The 22,159-nt window shown below is 31.9% G+C and overlaps 1 protein-coding gene across 1 annotated transcript; it reads left to right on the top strand.

The window, feature by feature from the left end:
• Window positions 1-6,920: 6,920 nt before the first annotated feature.
• LOC149549813 (glutaredoxin-C1-like) lies at window positions 6,921-7,759 on the top strand. The gene has a single exon (XM_089793051.1). The coding sequence runs from the start codon at window positions 7,131-7,133 to the stop codon at window positions 7,566-7,568; it is 438 nt and encodes a 145-aa protein (XP_089649177.1). The 5' UTR covers window positions 6,921-7,130; the 3' UTR covers window positions 7,569-7,759.
• The last annotated feature ends 14,400 nt before the right edge of the window (window positions 7,760-22,159 follow it).

Genomic DNA, 22,159 nt, shown 5'->3' with positions numbered 1-22,159 from the left:
AACAAGTTATGCTTTCTATCACATCTTTGAGAGTACAAAAAAGTCAAAATAAAATTTTGAAGAAATGAACATTGTATTTTCTTGGAATAAGTATTTTGAAAGGTCTTTTGTCTATTAGTGCTCAAGTAACCAATACATCTATTACTACGCGTAATGTGAAACCAACACTAACCCTACATTCATTTACCCTCCTTAAAATTTTGGTCCCTTAGGTTGATCAAGCTTGTGAGCATCATTAAAATTATTTATTCTTTACCTCGATCCAATTAGCACTGAGCGATGTTTTCAGAATCCCACCATCAGTCAATGTTCCTTATTTAATCATGAAATATAGCTCAACCCTTTCCTTATTTCCTTATTATTTTCATTTTTTCTCAAGTTGATATAGTGTAACTTAATATTTTTAATATGCTTCATTGTCATCAAAATTGTGGTGAATTTACTTTACAATTTTATGGCCATGTCATTTCCATGAGATCACATTTCATAGCTCCATTTTGTCAAACAATTTGCATACCTAATTGCACATAATGGTTGCCAAATTTGGCTTTGACCCACTTATTCAATTTACTTGCAAGTTTCTAAGGTGTCTACAACAAACCCATTTTAAACACACTACAATCATGATGCCCAATGAGACATCATTTCTTTCAGACATTTTTTCAAAAAAATCTTGAGCCTTCTCTTGCCTTCATGATGTGCACATATGGATACAACAATATTTACTATTAACATCTAGTACTGAAAATCTTGAAACAAAAATCATTTTTCAAGTCAGGCATAAAGGATGTTGTGGTTCAAAACCCATGTTGCAATCAAAGAAATCACATCTCTTTGACACATTATATCAAACAATTCATGGGCATGGCCCTTCCAAATCTTACATACATATAGTCACATCCTTCTTTGTTTTATATTACCTTGAGAGATTATTACAAATATTTGGTGGATTTCCTTGGGAAAATCTATCCGGGTCATATCTTAATCCAACAAAGCATTTGCAAATATAAAATCTAACAAAAAGCATACTTCCATCGACAGATGTTTACAAATCTCAAAATATTTAGTCATTCAACTTTGATCTACTCTTCTCATTTCATGTTCCCTTGCACACAACTTAGTTCCCTGGAGACCATGCTTATATGTTTGTGTATATCTATAAGCAAATATATTTTAATTCTTATGTATTAATTTTATTTTCTTTTCCTATTTTTTTTTATAGCTCTGTGATTTGTTTATATTTCTAGGAATGTTATTTTATTCTCAATGTTAAAATTGTTGTTGTTTGTGTGTTTATCTATTTCTGAAAGTAGTCACTAATAATGTTTAATGTATTGTTGCTTTTACATCTAACAAATTAGTTGTAGCAACTAATAATGCTCCACATGTAAACACGGTCAAGACTGCACAATGTGTTTCTTGCTAATGGAGTAACTAGGATACAAAAAGGGTGAACACATTTAATTTCTCAACTTCCAACAATGACCTTTGTCGTTTTTAATACAATCGTGCAAATATATTTGGTGTACTATAAAATCAATAACTAGACCTTGAATATGGTAACAATATAGTCCGATATAACTAAGGACAAATCATTATATGAATGATACCTTGTCATTTTTCCCTTTTATTCTAGATGAATCCCATGGCCCAAACTAACAATAATCCTTGAGCATGATAAACAATGCAATATATTATAATGGAGGACAAATCAAATAATGAATGTTAGCTCAAGATCAGTGACCCAAACCAATAATCTTTGAGCACGACAACAATGTAGTCTATTATAACCAAGGACAAATCAAATCATGAATGATAGCTCTCCTTTTTCTTATGAATAGATCACATGACCTAATAATATTATTGCTTGTAATGAACACTAAAATATTTTGATATTAGTTTTTAATATTAATAATTATCAAATTTGATACATAAAATATGTTCATCCATCTTAATAAAACTATTAAAATCTTTTATTAAAATCATAACATAAATATAAGTATCTACATTTATAATTAGGAAGAAATGTTGTGTTACCTTCTTCAATTTCTACTAGCCCATTCATAAACATCCATATACCCTATTGTTTCGATAACTCTTAAAATCCATAAGGGCCCGTTTGGTGAGCGGAATAGGAATACGTATTCCGGAATACATATTCCGGAATACGTATTATGGAATAGAATGTATTTCTGTTCTCCGTTTGGCTCAGCCAATATTTGATGGGAATTCGCAGACCCGAAAATTTATGTTTTCTAAAATTAAAAAAAATGGAATAGGAATACGTATTCCAATACCACCTATTTTGGTGGAATTGCAAAATTCTATTTTTTTGGGCCAAAAATAAAATACGTATTCCATTTTTGCTTCGTTCTCCAATCCCGTTTTGGTGCATCCAAACAAAAAATTCACAATTTTTAAAATACCTATTCCTATTCCACTCACCAAACAAGCCCTAAGCTACAAAGTCAGAGGGAAAAATGTTTAATCTTCCCTTTCATAAGATCCCAAGGTAGAAATCTTGGAAAAGAAAAACAATGGAGTGTACTCCATTTCTTCCATTAAAGAGATGCCATAGAAAAGCCAAACCGTGTCACATGAAATGATGGAAGTCTTGTACGTAGTGGTGTTCATGCACTCCAAGCTCTTTGGAGTGAATCTGTACCTTACAAGTTTAGAAATTTTGCCTTGTATTCATAACACTGTTGGAGATTTAAGTCATTGACATGCAGCAGAGTACCAAAAAAAACATGTCAAATCGTTCATATGTATACATGTACCAAAATGGGTACAATGAGAGGCAAAAGGAAGACAGATTTGGCTTCTAATAAACGTAAATGTCTCATCTTAGACAAGTCGGTGGAGGCGCCATCCTTTGGTAATTGTCTCAAATCACTTTTCACACTATTGTAAAACACCAAATTCCATTAAAAAACCGTCCAACACACTTTGCCAAGGGAGTTAAATTCATGGCCGTAAGATTGTATTTAGGGTTTTTACAAGTGTGAGCGACTACATTCCAATGAACTATCCAATGCTCAAGAGATTATTCTTAGTTATGAGTTTCATAATAATAAACTATATCTTAACATTTGAAGGACATTTTTTAATGAATGACTGGTATGGAAAATATGTGGGAGAATCAAATGGACCATAGAAAATTAAGTGGGAGTAAGGAATTTTAAATGATATATAGTGCACATTTATTTTTAATGGGACAAATAGTTGTTATAGTTAATTTTGTTGGGGCATATGTAGATTTTCAATAGTACGTCAAAATTTTATGTTTAATTTTATTATTTTGAATGCTGATGTTTTGTTTTTTAAGTAGTAATGATGAATAATGTTTTGACTTATGGGTAGTAAATCATAAGAATCTTCCCACGACATCTTTGTCCTAATCACATGCACAAATCACAAGATATCACTTGTAAGTTTTTATTCTATTTTGTACACAAATTCTAATGCGAAAAATCAATCATATCATTCCAATATGTTCATCTCAAATCTATCAATTAATCATTCCTAAAGTTATTAATTAATCATCTCTAAAGTCATTTCTAAAGTTAACATCAATCTAAAACGAAAACTCTTTAATCTATTATGTCAAACAAAACAACAGGGCTTATATCCTTCCAATATGTTCATCTCAAATCTATCAATTAATCATTCCTAAAGTTATTAATTAATCATCTCTAAAGTCATTTCTAAAGTCAGAATCAATCTAAAACAGAAACTCTTTAATCTTTTATGTCAAACAAAACAAATAGGCTTAACCGGCACACTAGAAATGTTGAATAATAGTACAAGTAACAAAAGCTCTAGATCATTTCACATAAAAAGATAAAAATCTTTGAAAGGAAATTTGATCCTATATATAGTTAGTACAACCATGTGATTGTGTGATGTTACATTTAAATGGAAAAACATTCACTTAATATGAGCATTAAAATGTACGAGACAAGCCAACAAAGCTATATTCCAAGATGTGACTATAGGCCTTCTAATTCCAACTCATAACATGGCTTTCATACACAAGTATTTCTTTAAAATGTGTCCCACACATAAATATAGGTAATGTGAACACTTTACATTTCCCTCTTCTTGCATTCTAAGCAAAATAACGTGACTATTGACCATACACACCTTGCACTTAGCTTGGACTCGAACGTCATATTCAATCTAAAAATGGTAGCAATTGCCAATCAGCTTATTCCATTCAAAATTGACGGTTCTTACACGTCATATCTCATTTTTAACCATTAAAATAATTTAAACGCATGATTACCATGGGCTATTTGTTTGCTTGGATACCTAACATAAAAAATAATAAATCTATAAATAGATGTAAATACATTAGATATTAATAATAATTATGTTGTTATTTGGTCATCATGGTTATATAAATGATTAAAAATTATGAATCACAATTAGGTGGTGCAAGTTTAACGATACTAATAGTTTGATAAAATTATAATATGTATGTATTAGGAGAATATTTAGTTGACGTAGGGGAGATTGTATTCTTATAATGTGTTGTTGAGAAGGGGGAAAGTTATTAAAACTAAGGATTTTAATTTAATGTAATTATATTTTGAAGAATTTTATTATAAGTTTTAAAATAGAATGTGAAAATATACTTATAATCAAACAATCTTTGATTTATTGACGAAGTTAAATAAATTTTAAAGAATTTAAAATTTGATGTTTTTCATATAAACTTTTCAAAGAAATAAGATTATATTATATACGATTTTAATAAAATGGATAACTTTTTTATTATAGGAGTTGTGTTAGTATCTTACAAAACATGTTAATAAAAAATTTACTTAAAATTCATTTGATGTACCAATTAGTAACCATGCACTCTTATATCATGTGGTTGAGACATTTATGCAAATTTTGTGGTAGTGAAAATGAACATGGTTAAGGAAGAAATAGAGAGTAAGTATTTTGGACACCACCTCTAAATTACCACTTTTTCACCCTTACACATGATAAATCATTCATCACTCCTCCTAACTACCTAAAATATGAACAACATTTTTATTAAAAATCTTAAAGTGCATACCAAGAAAATCATAGAAAATCTTGTGTGATACAAAGCTCTAACTATAATGCTTAAAGATGCCTTTAAAATAGTGCTTGGTAAACTTTTTCATGTGATTAGTGAGGGTGGCACAATATAGCCTCTAGACTCAGGTGAAATGCTTTTGAGGCCACAAATAGGGGACCTTATTTCCTTTTAACAAAGTTGATGCTCAAACCTACAAGCATATTGAATCAGTGAAGGCACAAACCCAAGATGGCAATAGTCTAACAAAGGTTTGAACCTTGATATTAAATCACCAAATGTAAGTATTGAATTAACAACTTCTATCACAACCATTACAACACATTCAAATGTCATGTCTTCCTCCCTAGTAATCCTAAATGATTAAAGAAATCTTCCCCTGGGGGAAGATACCCAATATCTACAAACCCTATCTTCACGCATATAGATCATAAATGGCATGTCAAATTTCAACAATTTTTTTTAGCCTTTAAATATGTGAGTTAACTACTTCAAGCTAATGTTTCAACTTATGGATATTTAAGGATCTCTCTGTAGAGGTGGTCAAATAAAAAAATGTCACTTGATACCCACTATGTTCTTGCATCAATAGTTGTTCACTAAAAAATGCCAGTACTTGTGGCCTAATGTCTCAATCGTCATTATAGTATGTCTTAATAATGGTGCACAAATGAGAAAATTAGTAACAAAAAGAAGCTAAATAATAATCAGCTATTAGTACATGTGTAATTAACTATTGGTACATATGTGATCATTTTTGGAGCTTCTTTTAAAAGTAGTAATTGAGGAATCATGTGTGCAAAATAAAATAGTTATTAGACCTTTGTCACTTAGTGATCCTCTTCCCCTAACATTAAACTCAAATTCCTTTGGACAAAGCTAAGCTCTTGACATAATGCATCATTGACCAAATTTCAAAATTTGTAAAACACAATGATTTTTTACGAAATCTTCAATACGAAATTTTCATCATCTACAACATTTATAGTTAAAAACAACAACAAAATTAACAAAAAATATTATGTTTCTGTACATCTAAACAAAATCATAGGGGAGACTCCCTAGTAGTTGCCTAAGATAACTTCGAGCACCTAAAACTCCTAATCCATATGTCAGAATTTGTCAATTTTCCCAGTGAACCTCTGTAGCTGAGTGAAGAGCCCCCAATAGCCACCAAAAAAGAGTACTTTTGCACCAATCAGCAACCAAGAAAGTTAAAAAATGATCAACTATTAGCACATGTGATTGCCTATTAGTTCATGTGCTATCATTATTAGAATTTTTTTACTGGCGATAATTGAGAAGATCTATAATGATAGATGTAGGGATTTATGGGGACCTTCTACATACATGTGTGATCCCCTTAAAACTAAATACCAAGGAATCATAGAGGGACAAACAATACGGTGTCCAATCTAGTTGGCCTTGGACGAGTAGATAAGACATTACGTACACTACCGTCACCAAGCCTGTAGATACACGTGGTTGCATGTGCATTGCAACTCCACAAAGTACGTCACGGTGACGCCCGCCGTATACAACTGTTGGCCGTCAATCGTCCCGTCATCTTCGACGTCAGCCGCCATCCACACCCCCATTTCTAAAAGGCCACGTATCAACCTCATCGGTCTTGGCGTGACGTCACGCTGACAACAATACAACGCGCCAACTAGAACAATAAAACCGAAACGAAAAACCATCCACGCGGGATGGTGTAGAAGACCGGCTCCAAGACCCTTGGAGCGCATCGTGGCCGTCAATGTGGAATTCAGTTTTGCGTGGGTTGCGTAACTGTTTAGGGGAGTGGGGAACGATATTTAAGGGGAATGAAAGGGAGAAAAATAAAGATTGAAGGGATTTGAGAGGGGGAGAATAAAGACTGAAGGGATTTGAGAGTGTTTCTCTTCTCTTTGTTGGATGAATGAAAGAAGGTTTGTGTTTTAGTATATAAGGTACTGAAGGGAGTTGAGTGCTTTTCTCTCTTTTGTTGGTTGAATGAAAGTAAGGCTTGTGTAGTTAAAAATATTTTGTGGACGACTTCCATTGATCGAAAAGAATGCAAGGGTTACAATACAGACAAGGTGCGGCGGAGACAAATAAGATGGCGGGGCTGCGACTGAGAAATCAGGTGGAGAGGTTCGAAAGCGGCGGCGAAGCGGTGGAGCGTTTGGCGGCGGAGAATGCAGTGTTGATATTCAGCATAACATCGTGTTGCATGTGTCACGTCGTAAAAAGGCTGCTTTGCAGTTTGGGTGTGAATCCGGTGGTGATTGAGCTTGACGAGGAGGAGGAAGGGCTGAGCAGAGATATTCACAGTGTTTTGGCTTCCATGGTGGGTGGCGGCGCCGGCGGAGAAAAGGTGGCGCCGCCGGTGGCTCTGCCGGCTGTTTTTGTCGGCGGGAAGTTGATTGGAGGTCTTGACCGGCTCATGGCGGCGCATATTAGCGGTGATCTTGTGCCTAGCCTTAAGGAAGCCGGGGCCTTGTGGCTCTGATGAAAGCTTGCTTTTTTAGTTTCTTTGTTTATTCTTGGTTTTAAGGGTTGAATGAAAGTAACCGGGACATATTCTATCTTCCTTTGGAAAATCTTGTATTGTCTTTTTCTATTGTGGTTTGGCGTAGAAGCGAAGACTGGTTCGCTGGTTTGTTTATTGAGACAAAATGAATGAAAGGTGGTATTTTGATAGAGTGTGGGTTCTTTTTTTGACTTTTCTGAATAGTTTATGACAGTAATAGTTTTTATGTGGTTTAGTAGCATAACAAGGCGTTTGCTTGTTAAATTTGTAACGTTTGTGAGCTACACTTAAAACAGACTTTCAAATGCCCAAGGTGCGTGTACAGCTTTGTTCCAAATCATGTATTGCATTGAAATGTGGATGTCAAATCGTGGAAGCTTGGAATATAACAATATTGGTTAAGGGTATGAGGTAGTATAAAGAGAAGCAGATTAGAGGAAATATCACAAGGAATGCCATTAAATGTGATATTAGAAGAAATAGATTATGTTTCCATGTGAGATAGTGCAAGAAAATGGTTTGTGTTTTTTATAATGTAGTGCAAGAAGAAATTGATTCGTGTTATAAATTTTGGCGTTGTATTTAGTAATATAAATATATTGGTTCCTAAAGAAAAATGTTATACGATGGAGATAAAAGTAAAGCATTTATATGTATTGTTGAAGTTTTATATTTTAATATAAGAAGAAATGGATTCTTTTGTTTCTAAATAAGAAAAAAAAGTATTTGAAATGAGATAGTAGAAAAAGAAATACATTGATATTTAAGAAGAAATGGGTTCAAGGTAGATTATGAAGAAATATATTTATGTTTAAAAGGGAATAGATTCAAGGTAGTGTAAGAAGAAATGGATTTAGTATTATAAGAAATAAGAATATAGATTAGATTCATGTTTATATAAGAAACAATAAAACAGACTTTTTAACTTTTAAATTGACGATAAATTAGAACATAGTTTTATCTAATATTTTATTATTAAAACAATTTATGTACATGATTATAATATATTTTTGACATAACTAATAGATTAATTATTGATTGACCAATCTAAACTTTCTATTGGATCTCCCCCATTCTAAATAAGGCCAAATTTATAATAACTACACAACAGGTAATAAACTGAAATCCCCAACACACGCTGTCTTTTACTTATTTAAAGGACACTTCGAATAGAGAAGTAATGTGAGAAAAAGTTTATAGAGAAGTGCCGTGAGAAAAAGTTTTTGTGGCTGACTATGATTTCTTGGAAGATGAAGATTTGGTGATCTCTTCCAATATGAAAAATTAATTTCTTTGCCCGGCTGACTATGGGAAGAGAATTAAAACCATGTCAGGATGTTTTTTCCCTTTCTTAAATCAGGCTGAAGTTAACACACTGTTAATCTTTACAAGTAAATATTTAAATGATTTTTTAATTTTATTTTCATTTAGTTTTTAATTCTTAATATACATTGTTTTGGTTTTTGGAGAATGCTAATAATGCTGTAAAAAATATTAATATTCTAATAGTCATCCAGACTAACTTCCACATCTACTCTTATAATACCAAGTTGATTTTTTTTTTCTTATCATCATGATTTTTATTCTTATCATCAAATGATGGTTTTGAATTAAACATTTGAAGCGGGGAGGTTCAATGAGAAGAACAACTTTTGAGTTGTGAAAGTTCCAAATGCATACTTGAGAAAGAAGTTTGATTGGTTCTGCTCATATAAGACCTAACACAATAATATTGTTAGAATGAAACAATTTGAAGTGATGAAGTTTAAAATAGAAAGACAACTTTAAATTGTAAAACGTCAAAATACATTGTTAAATTTCGAAGAAAGGAGAACATGAACCACACATGCCCTCGTATGGTTATAATGTTACACCATTGATAACAATACTGAAAATTCTTTATTCAAGAAGGCCAATGAATTGAATTTCTTTGCAGCCTTTTGATTCATATGTGTTTAATGCCTTAATTTTTCAAGTACTATAATGACCAAAGTGATTCCCATTGTATGCCATAAAGCCCAAAAAAAATCTGGCAAAAGTGGTCATCCAATAAAAAATATTAATGATATATACATCATATACATTCATACCCATGACAACAAAGGTCACCTTTCACATCAATTTCCAATGTGGCAAGACATGTTCATTAAAGAAAGGATGAAGAATTATAATTGAAGGATTGGATTTTCTTCTTAGACGGTGAATAGCCTCCGGTGCATTAATGAGGACAGAGGGATAGAGAGATATACAGATCAGGATGATGTGAAGATAAACAAATATCTATACAATCATAGATGGTGGAGGAGACAAGGAATGGACATTAATGGATGCTTGTTTGTTTTTGGGTATGGATTTAAATTAATGTTAAAAACTACCAACTTATCAATACATTAGGATTTATTAATTTTTTGGAGAAAAACATTAGTGTATTTTTTGTAGATGGAATTCATTGACCTACAGCAGAGTACCAAAACAAACAAGTCAAATCGTTCATATGTATTGATGTACCAAGATGGGTACAATGAGAGGCAAAAGGAAGACAGATTTGGCTTCTAATAAAAGTAAATGTCGAAGCTTTTGTTAGGATTATTACAAGTTGATGTAATTAACAAAACGCGTTGGCGGTGGACACCTTACTGATCGATATGACAGTCGGTGACCAAATTTGTGGATGGCAATGACTTTCTCTGTTTGGTAAAACAATCAAATTATACAGAAACCTGCATTCTATCCAACCACAGAAGGATCTCTTTATGATCTACGGCAGATATATTGGTTGTTTTATCAAAATAATTGGACGTATCTCTGTCATGTAAGTGACTATGATATGATAGGATGAATAGGTATATATTTAAAGTAGGGCAAGGGTATCTTGTTGTAGTCAATTTTGTCTATTCCAAGTTTCTAATGATATATCAGATTTAGATTATCTTTCTAATGGCTTTGTATGTAGCTTAACTTTTTATAGTTATTGTTCTAGTTTTGGATAGTCAAGATAAACGTTATAGGATCCGTCATGTTCAAAGGGTAAAAAATTGGTCAGTGTCGTAAAAAGTGTCATTTAGAAATGTTATCCGATACTTACTAAAATGCTTGTATAACTCTACACTACAAGCACTTCAAAACTTTGCAACAACTAACCTAAGACACATTCTTGTAAGAGCCAATACATTTTCCTCTAGTAAGTGTGTCTACCAATACTTATGCACAAATGCCCCACTAGTTGTGTATCATTAGTATTAATAAAGTTGCAGAACTCCTTTAATTAAAGTCAATAATAAAGTTACATGTATCTCCTCCAATTAAAGTCAATTATAAAGTTGCACAACTCCTTCGATTAAAGTCAATAAAAATAATTTCTTTGAGGTACAAATGGGCATATTTCTTTGAGTGAGAAAATGAAAAATGGGCCCATTCTCTAGAAGATGCATGGACAAGTGAAATTAAAAAATTAGTATTTACTAAGATTGTTACACATGAAAAACATTTCATGTGTGTAAAAAAGGACTAGAAGGAAATGCAAGATGCAAAAATTTTGCCTACCAAAACAATAACACATCGACTACATTTGAGACACCACTAAACAGATAAGATGCAAAAATTTTGCATACCAAAACAATGACACATCGACTACATTTGAGAACAATTTAGATTTTTTAAGATAAGATTGCAATTCTTTATTTTGCCCATCTAATATAATTCTTGCAAGTAAAAGATTGTGCATTTTAACAACCAATACGACTATAAATGATTTTTTACAATTTTTGGCATTCTATGTTGTACGTTACTATTTTTATTACTATAATTTCTATTTACTACTTGGTATAATAGAGAAAATCTCAAAAGATATCCCTTTGCACTCCAATTGTTGTTGCAAATGTTAAAATCACACACAAATTACAAATACATAAATGCAACAAACACAAATCACATTCCTCAAGGGTTACATAAGATAGAATCATGGATGTATTAATTAATTATTTAGATTAAGCATAATTACAAAGTCTCACATCCATAAATGATATTCAACTATACATCATCACATTTAAGTGAATACATACATACAATTGATACCATAAGGCATATACAATGAAATGACATCCACTCCACAAGTTGCACTATATGTAATAATAATCCAAGTATAACTACAATATAATATCTCATAAGTATCACATGTGATGCAATGATACATGTTGCAATATATAACATATGAAAGATAAGAGAAAATCTCCAACAATGACATGAATGAGGAAGTACAACTACTAGAAGGATCATCCAAGACTAGTACAAGTAAATACTAATTAGGCGAATGCATCAAGTTGTGGTGCCAAAAAGATGACACATATTCTTTTTTTGAAAATTTTCAATAGCACGTACGTGCTTAAAAAAAAACTTATATATGGACTACAAACCCATGACTCATTCCATTCTTGGGGCTTTCTTTTGTTGGTGCCTTCTTTGCCCCCAACAACATGCACACATTTTGTAGAAGTTGAAATCTTTGCTCAATCTCCTCCTCAAAATGCCTCCTCATCGCTAGAGATCAAGATCAGGTTCATCAGGTATGTTTTCTAATCTTTTTTTTTTGTATTGTTTTGTATGTTTTAGCATTGTTTTATATGTTTTTAAAAGTTTTTCTTTAAGTTTTATTTATTTATTTAAAATGCAATTGGTTTCTTATCGAGAAATGTTAATAATTAACCACCAAATCCCCAGCCTAATCAATAAAGTCAAAATGAAAACCCTCCACAAGATCAAAATGAAAACCCTTGTGAGGAAGAGAAAGAACCTCCGTAACCTCCACTGATTGAAAGACCTCCTCCTAGCACCCAAGAAAATATAATGAATGAAATAGACAGAGTGAAAAATGAATTAAAAGCAATCAATGGTAGATTAAAAGCTTGTGGAAAAACTAATCCTATGAGAGCACAATTGGCATCCTCCCTTAAGTCCATTGTGAGTCATGTAGCTTCTGTTAGTGGTTAGCTGGATATTTGGCATGTTAAGAGAGAAGAACAAAAAAGATATTATGCAAACAAATTATCCTATAAAGATATTAAAAAAGGACATAACAAAAGGTGACATATGTGCATTGTTTAAAAAGCTTGAAGAACAAGACACTATTAAAACTACAATTAAAAGGTTCCCCATCCATTAGTGCATCCATGATGATATTAGAAATAACTTTTGGGATATATGGTGGATGGTCTTTGATGCCCATCCCTACAATAATCATGAGGTTCCAATATATTTCTTAAAGAAATTATATTGTGAATTTGTCCTTAGGGAGATCCCCAATTATTTTGACATGTTAGATCCTCAAGGTTGAGGTGGGGGTTTTCATTTGAGAGGTCGAGGACACATCGTGACCCTAATGCAGTTAGGGCACCTATTGTTGAGCCATAGGGTGAGCATGTCATTATTCCTTTAGTTGTGAAGGAACATGTAGAGACCAATACTCTAAGGACTATCAATACTTTGACACAGACCCTCATTCATTGTGTCAGTCCATTAGTTGAGGAGGAGCCTTCTTTACATCACGATCATATGTGCATGTCATGTGGATCCTTATGCACGTTTGGCTGTCACGTTAGAGGCATTGTGGATGATGGGCTAGTTATTGATTACTTCCTGAATGAGACATTTGGCATTGACACACTTGTAAATTACAATTATAATAAACTAATTTGATCACATTTCATATGTACAATGAATGACTAATAAATTAGCATGACTTGACATTGTTCAAAATTTAGGGTAAGAGTGTTGATGGCCCTAGTACAGATTCCTTAGCCTCATTTTACATCTCGTTGATGAGTTGACAAGTATGTATCAATTTAATCATTTAAATTAATACATATATTTATTAAGTAATCATATGAAGGATTGACAAAAAAATTTATCCATGTGCATTAGTTCTCTTTTGGACCATCGACATTCACAAGGGACTCTGAGCCTAGGCATGATATGGGCTTCATAGAGGTACATTTGTTTCATGTTAATTTAATTCATTTGATTATATTATATTCTATAAAAAACATGTAAATGGTATTATATGATTTGCAGTTGTTGATATTGGAGACTTCTCCTTATCTTTGCGAGTCCACTGATAATGGAGTTGTTGTCGCGATGGCTGGTTCAGAGCCATTGACCGAGGTATGAAAGATTTTTCATAGTTTTAGTTGTTATTTATAATAGTTAGTACTAAAATTTTAGATGGTATTTATAAGTATGATCGAGTGATTATATTGATTGAATTGTTGTAGGGCCTTGTTACTCCCGATCATTTGTGAGCCTTTGAGGTGATGTACAAAGTGACTATTTGATGGTGGTAAGAAAATAATTAATTTTATGTGTACATATATTTGATTTCAATGTATAATAACTATTAATTCATATATACTTTTTTTGTATCAACTCTAGTTAGAGAGGAGCCTAAACAAGAGGACGAGCTAGCGTGTGAGGAAGACTCCATCATCCCCATCATCTCCCTCCATGCAACAACCAAAGATCTATAGGGATTTTTTTCGTTCCCCTTGTGGGAAGGAGAAGATATAGTAATGTACACATGTATAGGCATTAGTGGACATATATCTTGGATTTTATGTTAGTGGACATATTTGACATACATTTGATGTATATATGACATTTTATATTTGATGTATGACATATATTTGATGCATGACAATATTATACTTACAACTTTAATGATGCATCAGTTTGTTTATGTATGACATTATTGGTTATCATAATATCTATCTTATTTTTCTTATTTACATTTTAAGTATATCATGTATTTCATTTTGATATAATTTGCATCCAAAATAAGGGTAGGAATCATTATAACAAGATTTGATAATATCTGTTGACATGTAAATAAGGCTATGATATTAATTTGTATTTAGATTGTAAAAGTTATGATTACTTTTGATTATGAGTAACTTATTTGGAGTTTTTGTTGGAATGAGAACAATGAAACTTGAATTCTTAGTATTGTTATACAATTAACATTGAAGTTTGACTATTGAGTTGGCTACATTATGTAAATGTCTAAGCTTGAATCTTAGTCTTCTCATAAACATGTCAAGAGTTTATATATGCGTTATCTTCAAAATACAAGAAGACTTGAAATAACGTTTTAATTTATTCATAGAATTTGATATCAATATTGCTTGCTTATCCATCTCTTCAAGAGCTTCATTCCTAGAAACACATTATATATCTCTTGGATATATTTTGTCTGTCATTATCCTGGTATAGAGCACCTAACAACCCTTGTTTTGGCTTTGTTTGTGTTGTTAAATTGAGGCTTGTTGTGACTCTAGCCAAGTCAAGGTGGTGCATTTGTGTGCTTAGATAAAGTTGGTTTGACTAAGCCTTGTTTAGGTATGTGCTAGCTAATAAACACTAGGAAGGACACTATGTGGTCAAAGTGGGTCAAAGTTCATACAAGTCATTGGTAAGTGGGATATAACCCTTGACCAGGTCCTAAATAGTGATTTTGCATCTTGTTCAAGTGTTTGAAACTCATAAAATGTAATGTTGGTTGATTAGGATCCCATAAATATACATAACGTTATAACATATAGATCATTGTCATGAAAATAACCATAGGCATCAACTATAAACACATAATTTACCAACCAATGGATCATGATATATATAAAATAACAAGCACACACATGAAATATGACCTAAAAGAGTTTGACAAGATGTAGTGTATAAAAAAACAAGTTGGCACTACATGAAGGAGTAGTTGACCCATCAATCATAGATGAATAATAATGGCATGGAATTGAAGTTGGTGAAGATTCTCTAGTTGAGAATTCAATTGAAAATGGTGAAGACACAAAATCACTTTCAATGGGAGTAGTGTTAGGCTCTTGAACCATGGTGATTGCAGCATATAGAAGTGGCTTCCTATTAACATATTGTATAAAGTAGAAAGAATCCGCATCCTCTTCTAAGCATTAGTAGGAACAATTCTACATGCAAGAGAATAATTACCTTCTTTTTTCTTTTGATGATTTGTACACAATGAATCTTGTACCACCTCTCTCCATCTTCAAAACATCTTGGTAGTCATTTTCATTCCTTATTCATTTGTCTAATGGTTCTAATTTATATAATGTAACATTTGTATACACATTATTTATAAAACCTCTTAAATCATATAGTTTGTGAGCCTCATTAAGCATGTGATACTCATTCAACTTTATTGGGGTCACTTCAAATCCCTTTCTTGAAATAAACATAGAAGGTTTTTATGTCTCTATAATTAGGGCTATCTTCGTACAAGTAATACCTCTAAAGTAAATGTTAGAATTAAACAATAAAAATTACAACTATAATATTCTTCCCTTGATGCTAACCCCAAACCTTAAAGACATCTCCAGATTAGGATTCCTAACCCTCCGAAGGATCTCCAAGGTTCTGAATGATATAATATCAATTCTAGAACCATCTCAATGGTTATTTCATCATCTTCTCTAGAGTGAACCCCTAAGGTCCTTCTTTGAAGGGACATTTCATGTCCAAGGCCTTTTCACATTTGCATATGTTGACTCACCAAAACATTTTGACCAATATATCTTTCTCATCTAGGCATTTATATGGGGATTATATTGACCTTTTATAGTGACACTATCAACCATTTACACGAAGCTTGTACTAACCTTTTGCACTAGTGTACTATGAGGTATCATTCTCATCTAGTCATTTATATGAGGGTTGTATTGACCTCTCATACTGACCCTATTAGCCACTTATATGAAGGATATACTAATCTCCCACATTGGACTATGAGATTATATTAATCCCAACTTAGTCGTACATATAAAGATGATCTCAATCAGTACACTAACACTTATCCATTTATATAGAGTTGAAAAAAATCTCTATACTAGCACTATGAGAGTTTAATCTATTATGGGTAAGTGCACCAAGTTGTGGTGCCAAAAGGGGGGTATAAGTGGACACCTTTTTCTTGAAATCAGCAATTTTTTAACTTCAACAAGAATTTGAGGATAGTTACGCTCAAAATTTTAAGATATGACAAAAACAAAAGTCGTAGTCCTTTGAATCTAGTTTCTAAACTACTAATTTTTTTTCAAAATGGTTTAGTTTTAGGTCCTCAAAAATGGGAGCCATAGAAAGTGGTACTATTTATTCCAAAAAAATATAACACAGTACAAAGTGTGGCCCCCCTAAAATTTTAACTTTTTTTTTGAAATTCTTTAATCACTCTAGTCAAAAGTTACTTAACGCTCTGTAGTTTATCCTAGATTTTTCGGGTAATTTTATAATATGTTTTTTTTTAATGAATTTTTTAACTAGACACATTCCAAAAACATGAAATACCTTAGTGCTCCCCCTAGAAATAATTGAAAACTAATCTAAAATCAAAACTTTTTCTTTTCACAGTGTGTAGAATGGAGTCTAGTTTCTAAAAAACTAAGTTGTTGCAGAATTCGACGAATGAGCTAAAATCTACAGCCCAATTAGTACATGGTGGTTTTTGACAAAAAATGGACATACATTCAAAAGAAATTATAGATGAAAGCCTTGAAATAGTTCAAATTGAAAATAAATTATATGGTTATATAGCTAACATAGAGACCTACAATGTCATGTACCATGATCTTATCGATGCCCAACCATGAGGAATCTTAAAGGACAACACACAAGAAAAATCAATTATTTTTTGTATGTTTGTAGCAAAACACATCTCAGTATTGTTATACAATTAACATTGAAGTTTGACTATTGAGTTGGCTACATTATGTAAATGTCTAAGCTTGAATCTTAGTCTTCTCATAAACATGTCAAGAGTTTATATATGCGTTATCTTCAAAATACAAGAAGACTTGAAATAACGTTTTAATTTATTCATAGAATTTGATATCAATATTGCTTGCTTATCCATCTCTTCAAGAGCTTCATTCCTAGAAACACATTATATATCTCTTGGATATATTTTGTCTGTCATTATCCTGGTATAGAGCACCTAACAACCCTTGTTTTGGCTTTGTTTGTGTTGTTAAATTGAGGCTTGTTGTGACTCTAGCCAAGTCAAGGTGGTGCATTTGTGTGCTTAGATAAAGTTGGTTTGACTAAGCCTTGTTTAGGTATGTGCTAGCTAATAAACACTAGGAAGGACACTATGTGGTCAAAGTGGGTCAAAGTTCATACAAGTCATTGGTAAGTGGGATATAACCCTTGACCAGGTCCTAAATAGTGATTTTGCATCTTGTTCAAGTGTTTGAAACTCATAAAATGTAATGTTGGTTGATTAGGATCCCATAAATATACATAACGTTATAACATATAGATCATTGTCATGAAAATAACCATAGTCATCAACTATAAACACATAATTTACCAACCAATGGATCATGATATATATAAAATAACAAGCACACACATGAAATATGACCTAAAAGAGTTTGACAAGATGTAGTGTATAAAAAAACAAGTTGGCACTACATGAAGGAGTAGTTGACCCATCAATCATAGATGAATAATAATGGCATGGAATTGAAGTTGGTGAAGATTCTCTAGTTGAGAATTCAATTGAAAATGGTGAAGACACAAAATCACTTTCAATGGGAGTAGTGTTAGGCTCTTGAACCATGGTGATTGCAGCATATAGAAGTGGCTTCCTATTAACATATTGTATAAAGTAGAAAGAATCCGCATCCTCTTCTAAGCATTAGTAGGAACAATTCTACATGCAAGAGAATAATTACCTTCTTTTTTCTTTTGATGATTTGTACACAATGAATCTTGTACCACCTCTCTCCATCTTCAAAACATCTTGGTAGTCATTTTCATTCCTTATTCATTTGTCTAATGGTTCTAATTTATATAATGTAACATTTGTATACACATTATTTATAAAACCTCTTAAATCATATAGTTTGTGAGCCTCATTAAGCATGTGATACTCATTCAACTTTATTGGGGTCACTTCAAATCCCTTTCTTGAAATAAACATAGAAGGTTTTTATGTCTCTATAATTAGGGCTATCTTCGTACAAGTAATACCTCTAAAGTAAATGTTAGAATTAAACAATAAAAATTACAACTATAATATTCTTCCCTTGATGCTAACCCCAAACCTTAAAGACATCTCCAGATTAGGATTCCTAACCCTCCGAAGGATCTCCAAGGTTCTGAATGATATAATATCAATTCTAGAACCATCTCAATGGTTATTTCATCATCTTCTCTAGAGTGAACCCCTAAGGTCCTTCTTTGAAGGGACATTTCATGTCCAAGGCCTTTTCACATTTGCATATGTTGACTCACCAAAACATTTTGACCAATATATCTTTCTCATCTAGGCATTTATATGGGGATTATATTGACCTTTTATAGTGACACTATCAACCATTTACACGAAGCTTGTACTAACCTTTTGCACTAGTGTACTATGAGGTATCATTCTCATCTAGTCATTTATATGAGGGTTGTATTGACCTCTCATACTGACCCTATTAGCCACTTATATGAAGGATATACTAATCTCCCACATTGGACTATGAGATTATATTAATCCCAACTTAGTCGTACATATAAAGATGATCTCAATCAGTACACTAACACTTATCCATTTATATAGAGTTGAAAAAAATCTCTATACTAGCACTATGAGAGTTTAATCTATTATGGGTAAGTGCACCAAGTTGTGGTGCCAAAAGGGGGGTATAAGTGGACACCTTTTTCTTGAAATCAGCAATTTTTTAACTTCAACAAGAATTTGAGGATAGTTACGCTCAAAATTTTAAGATATGACAAAAACAAAAGTCGTAGTCCTTTGAATCTAGTTTCTAAACTACTAATTTTTTTTCAAAATGGTTTAGTTTTAGGTCCTCAAAAATGGGAGCCATAGAAAGTGGTACTATTTATTCCAAAAAAATATAACACAGTACAAAGTGTGGCCCCCCTAAAATTTTAACTTTTTTTTTGAAATTCTTTAATCACTCTAGTCAAAAGTTACTTAACGCTCTGTAGTTTATCCTAGATTTTTCGGGTAATTTTATAATATGTTTTTTTTTAATGAATTTTTTAACTAGACACATTCCAAAAACATGAAATACCTTAGTGCTCCCCCTAGAAATAATTGAAAACTAATCTAAAATCAAAACTTTTTCTTTTCACAGTGTGTAGAATGGAGTCTAGTTTCTAAAAAACTAAGTTGTTGCAGAATTCGACGAATGAGCTAAAATCTACAGCCCAATTAGTACATGGTGGTTTTTGACAAAAAATGGACATACATTCAAAAGAAATTATAGATGAAAGCCTTGAAATAGTTCAAATTGAAAATAAATTATATGGTTATATAGCTAACATAGAGACCTACAATGTCATGTACCATGATCTTATCGATGCCCAACCATGAGGAATCTTAAAGGACAACACACAAGAAAAATCAATTATTTTTTGTATGTTTGTAGCAAAACACATCTCAGACTTGTTTATAAACTCCAAACCTTTGGGTTGGACCTCCAAGGCAAAACCAAGCCTTAGGCTTGGTTTTAATGCAAAGCTTTGAATAGTGTGTACACCCTATAGTGTGTGTGTGCTATAGCGTGCACACGCTATTTAAAGCTTTTTAAATTTATTTTTTAATTGCGCATACGCACTTTATAATATTTTTTTTGAAAAGCACGCACGCTTTATAGTGCGTACACACTATAGCACATACACACTATTTAAATCTTTTTAAATTTAATTCTTAATAGTGCATACACGCTTTATAAAGTTTGTTTTTATAAAAAGCGCATACACGCTATAGTGCGTACACCTATAGCACATCTACACGCTATAGCACGTGCACCCTATAGCGCGTACATGCTTTTCAAAACTAGAAAAGAAAAAAAATGTGTCATCTTTTTGGCACCACAACTTGGTGCACTCACCCTTATTACTGGGTAAAGGTACACAGCAGTGTCACCTTTTAGGCTGACTTATCAGGATGACTGAATTTGAGTATTTCTATCTAAAAATAAATTTTTTTCAAACATATGATCTAGATAAATTCATTCTAGCTAAGTTATATATGGTCTCACAATTTTCCAATTGTAAACGTCTATCAATTACATGTTTTATACTAGTTTGTATCCAATTACTAAATAAATATAATTATTTTAAAAAATTGACATTTTAATAACTCTTGCTATTTTTCATGATTTTTTAAAATAAAATTTAAACACCATTTTATAGAGCTCAAAGTCAAGAATATTCTCATATAGATTTTATAGTGTTTTAATTAGATATAGTATATTGTAATTAAAAAATTCTACAAGCATGTATTTTAACACTCGAAAAGATCATGTCGATTTTGAGAAAGATAAAAATATTAAATCATGTATAAAAAAAATTAAAATTATATGACGTTGTAGAGGAGAGAGTCCTCTTCTAGATTGTATAATTTTTATTCTAGTCAGAATAGATTTGTTTGGAAAAATGTGGTGGGAGATGAAAACTATCGATTTTGGGTGAGTTGAAATTTGAATCGTTATAAATGAGAAAATATAGGTCTAAAGAAATTTTTTATTTTTGAATGTTCTAGATATATATGTTATCTATAACATAGCCTGAGATAAAAGGGAAATAAGTTTATTTCGATATAGTTTATTGATGGGAACTAGACCCCTAATTTTCAACATTTTTCAACAACTAAAAAATTGTTTATAAAAATTATAAAAATTTATCAATTCTTATTCCAAATAATTGTTAAAAAATTTAATACTAAACTTGATCAATTTCTACACATTTCATTAGTTTACTTTATTTCTAAATTCTAAATAATATTAATAGTAGTTTTATATCATTGAAGGTGAACAGTTATACTTTTGTTAGCCTTTTCCTTTACAAAATGGTGACACAGGTTTGTGCTTTTACCTTATTGTATATTTGATTAATAAATAAAAATATAAAAATTAAATAATAATAAATATTATTATCTTGAGTTAATGTCTATTTTCATGATATATGTATATATTAATATGTTTGCATAATCATTGTGTATTTAATGACACATCATTATTATATAAGGAGATCTTAAGATACACACACACACATGCACACATATAACCACTATATTCATCGCCTTATTAATAATATGAAAGAATCTTAAATATATATTTACTACCTTAGTCTACCTTTTTTGATGTGTGGGACTTGGTGTTCTTTAGAGCAAACACTTATCCTCCTATTTTGATCTAATGTCTTCTTCATATGCATCCTGTAATCTTAATTAGGTGTGCACTATATGTGTGGTTATTTGTGTTAGTAAACAGTTTGCCCCTCACCAAGTGATTTGATTTTACACTAACTCCTTATGTCCAAGGTGATGAGAAACAAGCTATCTCTAACAGATTGGATTAGCGCACTCCTATGTCACTAATCCCTAAATTGAAGGGTACAATTCCTCTATGTGTAAGATATACTTGGAATTATTTCTTTATGTGATCAAAAGGATAACTAGGGGTATGCTCTTAACCTGAGAGCAAGAAAGGCTAACCAAGATGATCATAGGCATAAGCAACCTAGGTGAGGTTTTA

The sequence above is a fragment of the Cupressus sempervirens genome, chromosome 7 (assembly GCF_028749045.1).
Source record: "Cupressus sempervirens isolate cs-2001-9-10 chromosome 7, ASM2874904v1, whole genome shotgun sequence".
Lineage (NCBI taxonomy): Eukaryota > Viridiplantae > Streptophyta > Pinopsida > Cupressales > Cupressaceae > Cupressus > Cupressus sempervirens.
The sequence above is the reverse complement of the archived record's forward strand: the minus strand, read 5'-3'. Positions and strand labels throughout refer to the sequence as shown.